The sequence below is a fragment of the Centropristis striata genome, chromosome 12 (genome assembly GCF_030273125.1).
Source record: "Centropristis striata isolate RG_2023a ecotype Rhode Island chromosome 12, C.striata_1.0, whole genome shotgun sequence".
Lineage (NCBI taxonomy): Eukaryota > Metazoa > Chordata > Actinopteri > Perciformes > Serranidae > Centropristis > Centropristis striata.
The window spans coordinates 29,826,684-29,841,644 of NC_081528.1; the positions used below are offsets into that span (position 1 = coordinate 29,826,684).

The 14,961-nt window shown below is 39.2% G+C and overlaps 1 protein-coding gene across 1 annotated transcript in view; it reads right to left on the bottom strand.

The window, feature by feature from the left end:
- Positions 1 to 825: 825 nt before the first annotated feature.
- Positions 826 to 14,961, bottom strand: part of LOC131981752 (dedicator of cytokinesis protein 2-like) — a 114,345-nt gene continuing 100,209 nt past the window's right edge. The window contains exons 36-51 of the mRNA XM_059346193.1: positions 14,517 to 14,607; positions 13,484 to 13,594; positions 12,254 to 12,343; positions 10,826 to 10,930; positions 10,151 to 10,292; positions 9,218 to 9,299; positions 8,957 to 9,041; positions 7,406 to 7,492; positions 6,997 to 7,173; positions 6,213 to 6,296; positions 5,974 to 6,111; positions 4,788 to 4,903; positions 2,950 to 3,151; positions 2,725 to 2,830; positions 1,911 to 2,059; positions 826 to 1,127 (exon numbers count right to left, since the gene is read on the bottom strand). Of these exons, the coding sequence (XP_059202176.1) occupies positions 1,065 to 1,127; positions 1,911 to 2,059; positions 2,725 to 2,830; positions 2,950 to 3,151; positions 4,788 to 4,903; positions 5,974 to 6,111; positions 6,213 to 6,296; positions 6,997 to 7,173; positions 7,406 to 7,492; positions 8,957 to 9,041; positions 9,218 to 9,299; positions 10,151 to 10,292; positions 10,826 to 10,930; positions 12,254 to 12,343; positions 13,484 to 13,594; positions 14,517 to 14,607 (1,828 nt within the window). The 3' untranslated portion in view covers positions 826 to 1,064. The remainder of the gene's footprint in view (positions 1,128 to 1,910; positions 2,060 to 2,724; positions 2,831 to 2,949; positions 3,152 to 4,787; positions 4,904 to 5,973; positions 6,112 to 6,212; positions 6,297 to 6,996; positions 7,174 to 7,405; positions 7,493 to 8,956; positions 9,042 to 9,217; positions 9,300 to 10,150; positions 10,293 to 10,825; positions 10,931 to 12,253; positions 12,344 to 13,483; positions 13,595 to 14,516; positions 14,608 to 14,961) is intronic.

The window sequence follows — 14,961 nt, forward strand, 5'->3', positions numbered from 1 at the left end:
GGATTAGCTTAGTTTAGCATAAGATGTGGAAACGGGGGAAACAGACCGCCTGGTTCTGTCTAACACATTTAAAGCTTGGTTTTTGTTATCTTTATATCTCCTTTGTTCAATCCGTACTAAAAAACAATGTTTAATGAAAATGACAGGTCGCGGTTTTATGGTGTTGTTACATATGTGCTTAAACATGTTTTCTTTTTTGCACGAACAAAGAAGATATATGTTAATAAATGAGGTTTAGAGGCAGATTTTGTTATCTTCAGAGAGAGACAGGCCAGTTCTTTCCCTCCCAGTCTTGATGCCCATTAGAGCAAATCTTCTCCTGGCTGTAGCTTTATATTCCACATACAGACATGAAAGTTGTATTCATTTTTGTCATACAATATAGCTCCAAGCAATAAAGCACATTTCCCAAAATGTTAGTTTCCTAACAGTAAATGGTAATTCCAACTCGTGCACAAAATACAATATGACTTAGACTGGAAATAAATACTAAATTGTTTTGTCTGGTCTCTGTGTGCACACAACACAAGCTGCAACAGCTTTGTACAGTTTGCTCCACAGCTTGTTGTGTCCATATTTTATTTGAATTTATTAGTCTTTCTTGTTTGTTGTATCAGAGCCAAAGCTTTTTGGCAGCGTGTCCTGTTTAAAGTCCTTTGGGAGGACACGGTAGCCTTTGTGCTTTATCAAATGATTATTTTCCCATTAACTTCAGTCATTCACAACAATGCGGAAAACCTTATAATAAGAAGCTTTTTAATCAGGCACATTGGCGGGTGGTTTGTGTTTGCTCGTTCTTGTAGAAGCAGAATTGATTGAAATGCTGTAAGATGGCATTTAGCTTCACTGGAAATCATTTGAATTACCAGGAAAAAAGGTCACGGCACAAAAATAGTCTTTATTGACAGGTAAAATCAATTATATTAAGGCAACAGCAATACTGAGACTGACAGGCAGACTGAGCCAGTGCATAATGTGGTTTTGCTTGCAGGCTTATTCAAACTTTTTTGTAAAACAAATGCAGATAGCTAAGTAAAGGAAACAGGAAATTACAATAAAGGATTTCAGAAATGATTGTTACTGTCTTTGGCTGAATCATTGTTCTTCACATCCTCAGATTTGGAGCTCTGTGGAAACAAACAAATATGCATAATGTAAACATGTCTGAGTTTGGGGTAAAATGTCTGAAAATACTGATTGATTTTCATCTAGAAAACCAAGTCAGAGTAAAAATATTTAAATAATACAAATCATCAGATCAGATATTTTACATTTTCACAATGTTTGGAATAATCTAGAGAAGACTAAAGGCTTAGACACATTGGGCTGTGGCAAATAGATGCACATGTGAAATACTTCCCTGCAAGTTTTTTGCATCAAAACTTTTCATACCGGCAGGTATGCAAATTTGGGACAGGTGAAACAGCAATGTTTGGATAAATTTGCACTAGCTCATTCATCAGAAAAATATAATGGATTCAACACCATTCTCTGTTTTATTGAGTTTCCTTAAGGCAAAAAGCTCTGAATGAATTTGAGTTCCCTCTGGGCTCTCCAGAGAACATTTGCTTTACTGATTAAATAATGGCTGCCCGGGCACAAACTTTCTCATTTTACAGTCACTAAAATATGTTTCTGAAAACATTTGAAGTGAGAAATAGGAAATGCAGTTACAGAATCTTGATTCATATTTTATCATTGCTGCCTAGTTTGACAGTTTGACTGCAGTCATGACATGACTGACAGCTGCACTAAGACTACTCTGCTCTTATTGGTTATTTTCCTCCGGGAGCACCAGGGGGAACAGGATTTTTCCACATATTATCCCTCTTATGTATTATGTCGGGGTGTAGTGACAGTTTCAATACTTAAAAAGATACCAACTGTAACTTTAAGCCTGCTGGCCTCACCTTGGACTTGAAGAGGAGGTTGATGACGCCCTTTGAGCGTCTGTCTGCTGTTCGGTCAGAGGTCCCGCAGACAGACATGCTCTTACTGTCCCTCCTGGCTCTGATGGAGTCCACATCATCTGCGCCTCCCACCACCGCCAAGGACAGGCCTGCACACAGGAACAAGTCAGGATTGAGTGTTTGTGTCTCACCGATAACCAGCTTACAATGAAACCTCCTCCTGCAGCCTGGCGATTTAAAGTGACTAATTGTGCTCCTGCAGCTGTTCTACTGATGAACTGTGTGCTCTGGCAGCACCGGTGGCACTGTGAGTGTGTGTTCAGTGAGTGTGTGCAGCTTGTGCTAAACAGCGGTGGTGTATTAAAACCACCGTCAATGCTGGCTCAGCTGGCCCAGTCCAAACATGGCTGAACGCCAAGAAAGTGATTTGTGGTCTGATGCCTAAATATGAGGTCCAGGGTTATGTAACTGAAACAACGAAATATAAACTGTGAGGAACTGCTGCCCAGTTCTGAAAAATTACAGCCGACATGACTGATTCACTAATCTGCCACCTCACATCGGAGTTTGTGTTAGGTCAGACTATTACTGCAACACTGCCTAGCTTGCCAATTTATTTATAACACACACACACACACACACACACACACACACACACACTGTTAAACACCTATTCCTGCCCTGACCTTCTGTGTGTTTTCCGTACAGTCAGGAAAAACACTCTAATTCCTCTCATGACTTTTTCTTTGACTGTTTACAGGTGTGAATTAAAGCACACTATGCAGCACCGTGTGATTCTGTGTGTGTTATTCACCTGTGATGGCAGGAAGGGATCTGGAGTTGGCATTGGTCAGTGCCATATTTCCCTCATTCGGCTCAGCCAAGTTGGTGTCACTGCGGAACTCCTGTTTCTTGGACAGCTAGAGGGAGACAGAGTTCACACAAAGCTCAGCACTTCCACAGATACTCAGCTCTATCACATCACTTCTCATCTTCCTTACTTTCTCATCATCTAGCACGCACTAGAGCTCAATCTCACCCGTTTGCTGTCCAGTGTACTAGTCCTTTCTCTTTCCTCCGAGATGAAGATCATGCTGCTCCTTTTCTTCTTCTTCTTACTCTTCCTCAGTTTGACCTCCGCGTCACCCACCGTCACCACCCCCTCCACTATATTTGAACTCACGCTGCCGCTGGAGCGCGGCAGGGTGCCCCAGGAGGTTGGTGACTCGGGGGGGAAGTCCCTGCAAGGAGGCAGGGAGGGTGTAAGTATTTCATTAAATGGGTTAAATGTTGGATTCACTGGGAACAAGTCAGCTAACTGTTAACAGAGTTGTAACAAAACACGGTGAAGCTGCTTTTAGTTATTATGCCATCCACAATTTGAACAAAATTTGCCAGAATAACTCCACCAACTGTAACTGCTTTTAAACAGGCTAAATACTTTTATATACATGACAGCCTTTTAAATGAAACTGCACTCTATGTTTTGATTTGAACTGAAATTGCTCTTTTACTTTCCCATTTTATCTTTCTTTATTAGTATCATCGTCATAATAATTATAATTATTTTAAACTTTTGATTCTTATTTATTATTCTTCCGGTCTGTTTGTATTTAAACTTTTTTATATATTTAAATGGCATTTTAATGAATGTTTATTTCTCAAACCTGTGTCTTTTTAAAACAACTTTATTATGTATGGGCCTTGAGTTTCCTCAGTGTGAAAATTAATGAAATGTGCTATATAATTAAACTTGCCTTGGCTTCATTTTTCATGTTCATGAATTTTAACATACAATACAGTTACATCTAAAACAATTAGAATATCGTGAAAAAGTTCAATATTTTTTGTCAATTATTTCAGAAAGTGAAATTTGTATTTTATATGATTCATTACAAATTGAGTAAAATATTCCAAGCCTGTATTTCTTGTAATTTTAATGATTATGGCTTACAGATAATAAAAACATAAAACTCAGTGTCTCAGAAAATTAGAATATTACATAAGATCGATTAAAAAAAAGGATATTTTAAACTCAAATGTCAGGCTTCTGAAAAGTATGTTCATTTCTATACACTCAATACTTGGTTGGGCTCCTTCTGCATGAATTACGGCATTAAAGTGACGTAGCATGGAGGTGATCAGCCTACAGGACCATGTTGCTTTTATAGCAGCCTTAAGGTCATCTGCGTCTGGTGTCTCTCACCTTCCTCTTGACAACAGCCATATATTCTCTATGGGGTTCAGGTCAGCTGAGTTTGCTGGCCAGACAAGCCCAGTAACACCATGGTCATTGAAGCAGCTTTTGGTACCTTTGCCAGTGTGGGCGGGTGCCAAGTCCTGCTGGAAAATGAAATCAGCATCTCCAAAGAGCTTGTGGAAGCATGAAGACTCTAAAATGTCCTGCTAGATGGCTGCTTTGCTGACTGTGGACTTCAGCAAACACAGTGGACCAACACCAGCAGATGTGGACTCCAATATTGAACTTCTTCACAATATTCAAATTTTCTGAGACACTGAGTTTTGGGTTTTCATTATCTTTAAGCCAATTTACAAATTACAAGAAAACAGGCTTGAAATATTTCACTCTATGCGTAATGAATCCATATAATGTATGAGTTTCACTTTCTGAAATGAATGACCAAAATATTGAACTTTTTCATGATATTTGAATTTTTTGATATGTACCTGTACATCATTGCAGTTTGAGATTAGATGTTGGTTTGCCTTTATGCCATTAATTAGAACACAGTGGTGGCCATTTTATTGCAATATAGCAGATGAAATGTGTCATACTTGCAGTGAATGTTGGGTTTCTCTTCACACTCTAAGGCTCCTAAAAAAATTCATTAATTCAACACATGTATGTGACGCTACCTTTCAGCTGGAGTCCCACATTCAGATCCCTGCAGTGAGGAGATGGAAATGATGGACTGACGAATGGAGCGCAGCATGGAGCGAGGACGGGTAGACTTCCTCTCATCCATATCCGGCTGGAAATACAATTGAACAATATCAAAAAAAAAAAAACATACTAGGATAGTGATTTTCATAGATAGCAGGTGTGTTTCTATCCATTTCAGGTGCGCAATAAAAAAGAGTGAAAATGCTGAAAATTCCGAAAGGTTTTTACATTTGGCTGTGGTAGAAAAGTATAGTAAGAGTATTTCTAGTCATAGTGACCATTCAAAGCGCTTTTTACCACAAGTCATTAAGCCATTCACATTCACACACTGATGGCCGAGGCTACCATGCAAGGCATCGCCTGCTCTTCAGTAAGTTAAATATTCACACACCAATTGGACAACCACCAGGAGCAATCTGGGTTCAGTATCTTGCCCAAGGATACTTCTATATGTAGACGGCCAGGAACAAAGATCGCGACCCCTGATGTAACCTTCCACACATTAATACATGAAACAAAGGTTACAATTCCATAGAGTTGCCTACATTGTTTTTCCACTGTTTTCCACAGGTTTGACTGGTGCACTTCCCACTGCCGAGTAGTGTTTATCTTGATGAACCAACTACTAATAACCTCAATGTTTAAACAAGCATTCGTGCATTTTCTTTAAAATTTGGTTAAAAATTCCATTATATTTGGATGTAAACCTGGCTAGGGCACGTGAAACTAGGCAGAAGTCCATAATTAGAAAATGCAATAAAAGCAAAAGCAAGTGAAGTTAGTCTTAAAAACAGCGCACCACTCCTACTCATCATTAGTTTAATCTCTCCTGAAGGGCCGAGCCAATTTACAAGTTAATGACCATATTTAGCCCCAGACAGACCATGCGAACCGCGTTCTGGTTGTAGAGAAATTTAAAGGTACAAATCCCGTATCAACACTACACTCAGAGGCTTTTGTGAGTACTTTGATCTTTAAAATTCGCCTGGGTCAGCTCATTTGCAGCTTAATTAGCAAAGCTCTACCACACTAACTCTGTCCAGCCTGGCAGGAAAGAACATGTTGTGAATTAGAGAGAAACACCACCTTTTAATGAAAACTACTACCACTACTACTACCATTTGTCTCCTCTTCTTCTTTCACCCCCCCAGTTCTCACCAGCTCTCTCACTCCGTACTCCTTCTCCACTTTCTTCTTCAGCTGTTTGAAACACTCCTCCATGCGGTCGTGGAAAGGACGCAGGTCATCCATCACTCTCTTCCCATGTAGAGAGATGCCTCCTCCCAGTAATGGGATCTATTAATACAAATAATATGGGGTCAAAAGAACATCCACATAAAAGCAACTACATGTAATTTGTGTATGTTTTGAGGAATGTGTGGCTGCTGGTTCAGTACCTGCCATGCGATGAGGTCTTTGAGGCGCAGCAGTTTATCTTTGTCCTCTGGGTGCTGCTGATTGTACTCTTCGGTAAAGAACGCCTGATACAGAGGAAATATTAAAAACTCATTTAAAAAATCATGGCTATACATTTCACCTGCCCAGGCACTTTGTAAATTAATTACTGACTTTTCCAGCCACATGCGCACTTTCTAAGCCCACTGATCTTATTTTATGCAGGATAATATAACACTGAATGGTGTTTGAGGATGAATACTGATAATATTTCTAGTTATGAATACCCTAATAAGTTCCTTGCATTTAATGTAATTTGGAATGCAGGATTAATGTCTGATCATATTCAGCCTCAGGAGGTGATAATGATTTTAGATACCTAATGAAGCAGAAAAGGAGTCTCAGATAGCCATCACATAAACATAAAAAACAGTCTTGAGATGGTAAATCTTTGTTAAAATTCTGCACACACACAGTCTCACTAGGTATAATAAGCTTGAGCTTCAGCCAGCATGGTTTGAGTTAATAATGTTTGTATTTCTTTTGATTTAATTCCCTTTTGTTTTTTATTAATGTGCATTTGTTTTGGAAAATTGTTTTGCCAGCCAGAGTATTGCTGCAAAACAAGGAGAAGAAAAAAAGGGTCAGCATCACATTATAATCTGAAAAGTTTTTTGTTATAATAAGATCTTTATTTTGATAAACAAACATATGTTGTTAAAACAATAAACTTTGAGGGGCTATACATTGAGCAGGATTCTTGGACTTATTTTCTTTACATTGTACCTTTTCATACTTGGCGAAGCCGCCCATGACAGCTGGATCCACGATGCCATTGAGCAGCATGGAGAGGGGGTTGATGGGAAGGGTCCAGTCGGCCTGGTACTGGTTAATCATGGTCAGAATCTTCTCATTGGTGGACTCCATGGTCTCTATGGCGTTCTCCAGTGGAGACAAGGTTGTCTGGACAGAGATGCCGATTGGTGGAAGAGCAGAAGGAAGAAGGAGAGAGGAGAGAGGAGAGAAAAGATGAGGGAAGAAGGAGAGTAAGTAAGGAAGGGGGGGTTCAGGGTGTAGAATAAAATATTAATTTAAAAACCAAAAAAAAGAAAAGGCCTTTAATCAGCCGTGGTGAGACATGTAACACTGGAGACGATAGCTCACAGCAAACATGGAGTGAAAACAACAGACATACATGTTTCATGTCAGTCGCCTCGAACCAGCGCAGGATCCCTGGCAGCTTGTACACTGTGGTGAAGGTGGTGCGCTCAATCCACATAGACTGAAACACAGGCATGGAACAGAGAACAACAAAGAAATAATTTACAGTCCTGTTCAGATGTGTGCTGTAGCAGAGTGTTTACTGGTATTGCAGTATAAATTGAACTCACAGAGAGTGAGGCTGAGAATACAAATCAACCACAAACAATGGCAGGAGAGCACCTTTATACAGTGGACCAAAGGCTAGTGATCAGACACTGTGACATAAGGAAAAAACAGTGTTGCAACCAGAATACACATGATTACACATGATTGACACTCATCGCCTCTTTACAGTCCTACTCCTACAGGAGCTTTCCACATTCAGCTGGTTAAATGCAAAAACATGTCAGACAAACATTTGAAAATCCCGATAAGTGAGTCTGTGTTGGATTAACTGTTATCATCAAATTGTTCATTGCTTTTTTAAAAACCCTATTTGAGTTATATCAAGCAGAACGTTCAGATATTTCTCTGTTGATGGATCCTTCAACTCATGTATGGTTTGGGCTTTTATCATCTTCCATTTTCACCAATTGGAGGCATGTGTTCAAACATATACTCATGTATGAATTTAATGAAGGAAAATCTTTTATATCTCTATGCTGAGCTGGATGAACATTTGTAAGAACTCCAGGATAAGGCTATATGAACACCACTCTCCACACCTGCCCTGCCTGGGTAGTGGGCAGTGCAGACCAACAGAAGTTAGCTTGTCATTTACATACTGTATTTACATCAATGAGAAAGTCATAACTGGTACTCACAAGTTCATTAGTAGGTATGGAAGGACAGGGCTTTAACATGGTCTGTTTAAGCTTTATGACTTTTCATGTTTTTCTCTCTCTTTGTTTCAGGTTGCAACACATTTAAGGTACAGAAACTCAAGACTCCAGCTTAGAAACCACTGACCAGAGAGCATCAGAGCAAAAAGAAAGCACTTTCACAACAGTATCTTCACAACAGCCATCAGACTATTCTAAGTCAATCAGTCTAAAGTCCTCTAAACTGTGAGAACTGAACTTTACGTTTGTCCACTTCAAATCCAATTCCTGTAAGGAGAGTGATTCAGATCACTACAACAATATATTTCTCAGTACCGATAGAAAAAAAAATCCCTATGAGAGCTAAGCCACTTCTTCCCACCGGTACTGCATAGGCCTTTTTCTTTTGTTACCTCTCCATTTGGTCTTTATTTATTTATTTTGTTTTTCAACACAAGGCACAACTATATTTTCCATCAGCCATTTGTTCTCCTATTCTTCCCCACGACACATCTGATATCTAATCTTACACTACAGTGATACCTGAACCTGATGTTGCATCTCAAGTGCTCATCTGAAAGCTATGATTATGATGGCTATGATGGCACCACACTCTGCTGTTCTCATCTTTTCAGACTGATAACAAAGCAAGTATAAAATAGCTACTGAAAGACTTTCATGGTCCCAGTGGCCTTGAGTCTTATCATTAAAAAATTACTCACAGCAAACTCATTGTTTGGGTCCACGGGTCCTTTCCTCACAGGCCTGGAATAGTGGAAACGCTGCACGTAGTTGGACTTGTAGAAGCTGCAAAGGGTAGAGAGAAACAGAGGGTAAAGTCAAACAAAGGAATTAAAAGAAATAATTTACAAAGAGGGAAATATGACACTATCAGACCTGACTTTTCTTTGACAGTGCATATCATCTCACAGACATTTACTGTTTTTTCTTTATGAAAAAATGAAAAGTGCTGTTGAACTGACTTGATAATCTGGTCGGGAACCGGTTTGTTCTTCAGGCGAGGAGGAATCTCGAGGACTGGCTGCACTGTGAAACACTGGATATCTGGTTCAGATCACTCAGGAATAAAACATCAGTTCAGGTTGGACAGTATCTCTGCATGTCCATGTCAGAAGCTGATGGCTGACGGATGTATCAGACCTCCAACAGCTGGGTTTTAATATAAATAGAGGGAGAGCCAAAGGTACAACAAAAGTAAACAAAAATTTAATTTAGATGCCGACCAGAACTGTCTGGATGAATAGTTCTAATACACATAGATGTCTGGGTATGTTTTATTGTGTTTCTAGCCAAAAGGTCCCCTGATACTTTCTGTAGCTGTAAGTCCATGTGTAGCATTTAGAACAAAAAAGCACAATCATAAAACACTTTTTTGATCTCTGGGAGGAAATTGGGTTACTTCAGCGTTGCTACCATTCTAGAATATAAAAAGGTATCAGAGAAAATGAAATAACTAATAAGTGTGTAAAAACATGTATGTTATACTTCAATATACGACAACAATATACATTGAAAAATATGTATACAACAATATAACGACAGTATTAATAATAATAGCGCTGGAAATTAGATCATTAGAGTGCATTTAAGTGCAAGAATAATGCAAGATAATAATATTAGTTGAAATGTACAGTATAAATGCAGTATTCATCCCCACTGTTGAATCATTGCTCAAAATGATTGTGTCAGTATTGCACAGTTGACAATATAAATAAATGATGTGGTTGCGGAGGCTGACAGGGATGAAATAAGTCCGAGGGCCAGTCTACTGACACTCTGAGGAAGGAAAAGTTTTGAGAGTCTTGTACTTTACATTTCCTGCATTTTCTATGTACACATACATCTGAATATGGCTTTACATTTGTATGTGTTTTGCTTTTGCTTCAGAAGGATACACTGCAATGGAGAGTTCCTGATGTCGTCTCCGGGCATGGTGGTGGTGTTGAGGCGCACGGCGCTGGGGAACTGGCTCATCAGCTGGTTCTGAAAGTCCTCTCTGCGTTCATATTCTTTGCCACGGTGGATGAACACCTTGTTCTGAAGGCAAAGGAAATTTACTGGAATTAACAATGGTAATGATTTAAATGTTATTTCTGATATGATCAACATTCTCTTATTAATCTGACTCCCTTAAACAGGCCAGAGCAGGTACACACACTGCATATGTTTCTCAAAGTGGGCCTATGCACCTCTTAAGCACGGACTCACTGACTTTATCATACTCCCTTCCACAGCAGATAAAAGCATCTAATGAATATAAGAGCCATAAACAGTAGAATATTTTATTTCTGCACTCTGCTGTAATCCACAGATCCACGACGTTCCCATAAGGTGCTTTATGTCCCATTCTGTTTAGAAACTTGTCCACTGCTGCAAATTTAAATAGCTCGGCTTCATTGCTGATAATGGAGAAAAAGTTTTCTATTTGAACCCTTTGTACAATAAAGGGAGTCAGTGATACCTTTGTGTTCCTTACACATTATGTGAATCTGTGTGCTACTACTCTGTGAAAACTCTTTTTCTGTAATGCTGTTCTTTTTTGATACCATCAAACGGCGGCAAACACAAACCCTGAGGAATGGAGGGTAGCCCTGTCCATAGTAGCCCACTGCAAAGTAGTCCGGCTTTGGCCTCAAGATCTTCATAATGTTTTCATAGAACTTGGCTTGTTTCTCCTGCAGAGAGAGACAGAGAGAGACAGAGGATGAGTTCAGGGGGGAGTTTGAGATGTGCGCTGTGTGCAGCTGTAGCAGTTTTACCAGCTTGTGCCAAAGACAAAGCTACCCTCAGCAGAATGCCGGGCCTTTGAGGGTGATAGATGTAGAAAAAATAAAGCACACTGTATCCAAGGGCAATGACTGTCATTTATATAACCACATAAATTTGGCATTAACTGAGAGAGCCACTGCTGCAGTCATACAAAGAACGTGTTGAAAGTGTTGGGAAAAGTGTAATTCTCAGTGGGGAGGGAGAAAGGGGAGTTCAGTGAAAGGGGTAGAGGGGAAGGTGGTGCTGGATTTGGGTATGGAGGGAAACTCGTCTGCCGCGGTGTCAAAGAAAGAAAGAAACAGAAGTGTTGCAAAGGACGAAGTAAGAAGGTTTAGGAAGGGTTTGAAGTTGATGATGATTGGCATCGAGGAATCCCACTTTTGGGGTTATATGGTAATTACGGAAACGGAGTTCTTCAGAAAAAGATTTATTAAGAGGACTTGAAGTGTCAAGTAAGTGGTTATTATGTTGGTGTAGATAAATGGTGGTGCTGAATCTTTGCTAATATTTCAGAGTGCAAATACTGTTCAATTTAATAACTTAAAGACTGGCTGCTGGACAAATTGCATTGATCTAATTTTTACTGCACCATCCTGCAAAATATTACAGTTTAATGGTTTCACAGACAACACTATTATCATTATTACTTTTTATTTAATAATATTTTTTATAAGTTGGAATAATATTCAAGGGAACAAAAAAAGAATAGTTTTTTTGGTTGAATGCTTTATTTTAACTTGGAACCATTTTTTAATAAAAGTAAAGTTTACCTTTTGGAAATAAATGAAATAAGAAGGCTGAACATTTTCCATTTGATCAAAATAAATTAGGAGAAAAAGCGGGGAAGATCTAATCTCTCTTGAAAATAAATAAATAAATTGTGGCTGCATGTGTGTGTATGGCAAAAGTTGACAAGCCTGAAAGACAGTCAGACTTTTTCAGTCTGTATGAAACAGGAATGTCGCTGCAACCCAATGTGCATATTTCATTTAAATTACTCATGTATTTAATCTAATAAGAGTCAGGTGCACTGGAGGTGAACTATGTTTCTGCTGCTATAAAAAAACATGAATAAATTCCCTGAAGTCAATTCTTTTTATTTTTTATTAACATCCCCTTAAACTCCAGACCATCTATAACATCTATAAAGGGAATTAAGGAGAGAAGGCTGAGAGATGAATTACAGGAAAAGAAAAGATACAGCATGAAGATTTGAGCTAGTGTATTACCAGTCTCTTGCTGAGTAACTCGTAGTCAAAGATCTCGTTCTCGTACTGTTCGGCTAGTTCCTTACACAGAGTGATGGCCTCTTCCCACATCTAAACACATACATAAACACACAAAGAGAGGAAGAAAGTGTCCTTCATTAGACCATCTGCTAATAAATCGGTAGCAGCTGTCGTGGTGGGAATTCATCTCGTGAAAATCTGTTTCCTGGTCTCTGGAGAGTGGAGGGAAATGTCTCTTTCGCTGCTTCAGAGAACATAAAACACTCATAGAGAATACAAAGTGAATGTGACACCAACATACCGCACAGAGACTGTGACTGCATGATTGCAACACTGTCTCATCTTTTAAAGATATGGAATGTTTGATACAGGAAAGGAAGACTTTCCAAAATAAAAGTCTGTGCATTGAATTCTGATTAAGTGAGCTTTACCCCCAACGACTATGTAAAGTTATGGAAGTTTGCCAAAGTTGAATGCACAGTAATTTCAAGCCAATCGGGATTTCTCAATCAAAACAATACCAGAATAACCAGTTTAGTGAGCGTGGGGTCATGGGAGTTGCTGTCTTCATTGGTAAACAAGCGCCATTGCAGAAGAGAAGATTAAGTTCAAGTATGAGTTAATGTATTAAAGTTTTATTCAATACTGTTACTGTCACGTTGTCATTTCATTCTGATGAAATAACAACAAGCAGTGTTGGATTGTTGTAAGAATACATCAATTTGCTGTGGTCAAAACAATCATACAAAACAAAACATCCTACAGAAAACTATGAGCATGCTGTAACTTTACATCGTTACCATACACCATAAACCTCTTGTCATAGTAGAACACTCTAGCATGCTTGATTCTTGATATTGAAATATGATATAAATAATTACTAAGAAATAAATTAAAGTTGCAAAATGGTGTGCAATTATGGATAAACTGAGGCTGCAGAAAAGCTGTATAAATCTGTGACATTGTATGATTTACAATTTCTGTCTGATCTGGTGTTTCCCGTTTTCCCTCAAAAGTTAGAAAAACTAGAGAACTCCCCAATTAAACAAAATACTAAAAACATAAATCTTGTCATTTTTAGACATTTCAATACAGAAATGTAACATTTACGCCTAAGTGTCATACTACAACTTTCTCCAGCGTGAAAGCTTTGCTATAGTTAATTTTGGACCATTTAAAAAAAACGTTACATTAGTCTTAAGGCGTAGAAAGAGGAGCGTGTTGTACGACCTTGCCCTTGTCAAAGTAGTCGATGATGTTGTCGTAGAGCGTCTCTTTGAGCTGCCGCTGTGTTTGGGCGCCGTGGGACTCAAACTGCGGGCTGCACATCTCATCTAACCACTGCAGTGAAGACAGGGTGAAAGATAAAAAAGAAGGAGGACAGGACAGAGACAAACAGTCAAACAGTGAGATACTGTACTGTGTATATTTGTTATTGCTGGAGCTAAAGAAAACAAGTTACAGTCAAGCCAACTTTGTTTTTCACTGCCCCATTTATCATGATGTTGAAACAGGAGAGGAGAAGACTTTAAAGCTTACAGTTTCTTTGTTGTAATAAATCAATATTAGTCATAAGCAGAGTGTGCACAAAAACAAGCAGCACAGGGCTCATCTATTATATAAATGCGACAATAGTTAATCTTCCATTACATAAATTACACAGAAATTCATTAAGAAACTAAACAAAAAGTGCACTGTGATCTACAAAACTGACTTGGAGCTGTTCTATCTGCTCAGAAAAGTGGTGGAGAAGAGGATTAGAGCATGCTGTCTGCTACAGCCCGCACTTTCCAATAATGTGAAGCGGGCATGACAGGACTGACACTGGAGATGAATGGAGATTATAAAAGACGTTATAGAGTTCAACTGCTTTGATGTAATGGTACGAGACAGAGAGAGAAGGAGCAAATACCCTCTTCCTCTGTCCCTCTCTGTGAGACTCTAAGTGTCCCATAAAAGAGATGAAGAGACAAAAGAGGTCAAACACGCTCAGACACATGCGTGCGCGGACGCTCACACAAAAACCTGCACACACGGAATCAATCACCATAGTGATGCAGCCACTGTGGCCGATGCTATGCCATAAACTAACCCCGCAGCTTAATCATCTGGAGGCCAACGACATAGAAACCATTTATCAGCTAATAAAAGACCGTCCTATTCATGCAGACAGACAAGTGATTAGACAGAGCAAGACACTAGTTCCAGCGTTATAACAACAAAAATAGCTCTTTATATATGCGTGTGTGTGTGTGTGTGTTACCTTGAGCAGACGGGAGTGAAGCAGCAGTGTGTATGCTGCCTCTGTGTAGTTTTCACCCTCCAGATGAAGGTCCCTCAACTTGTAAAGGTACCTGAACACACACGTGTAAAAACACACACACACACACACACACGCAGTCACAGAGGTCAAGTTAATTTAATATGCAACTTACACATCACTCCACTAGATGCCACTGTTGGGCAACTTGAAGCAAATGAAGCATTAATCACAAGCGTGTCACTTACTCACTCATTCTGTCATGTTCACACACTTACACATACCCTGATATATGACATGGAAAGGTAATTTAAGAGGACACACATGCAAAACACACAAAAGCACAACTCAATGCATGTCTTTTTAACAGTCTGGCAGATGTTTTGTAGCCCAATAATGTTTCATAAGCCTGACAGGGTGGGGAAATGGGAACATTGTGCTGCTAGTG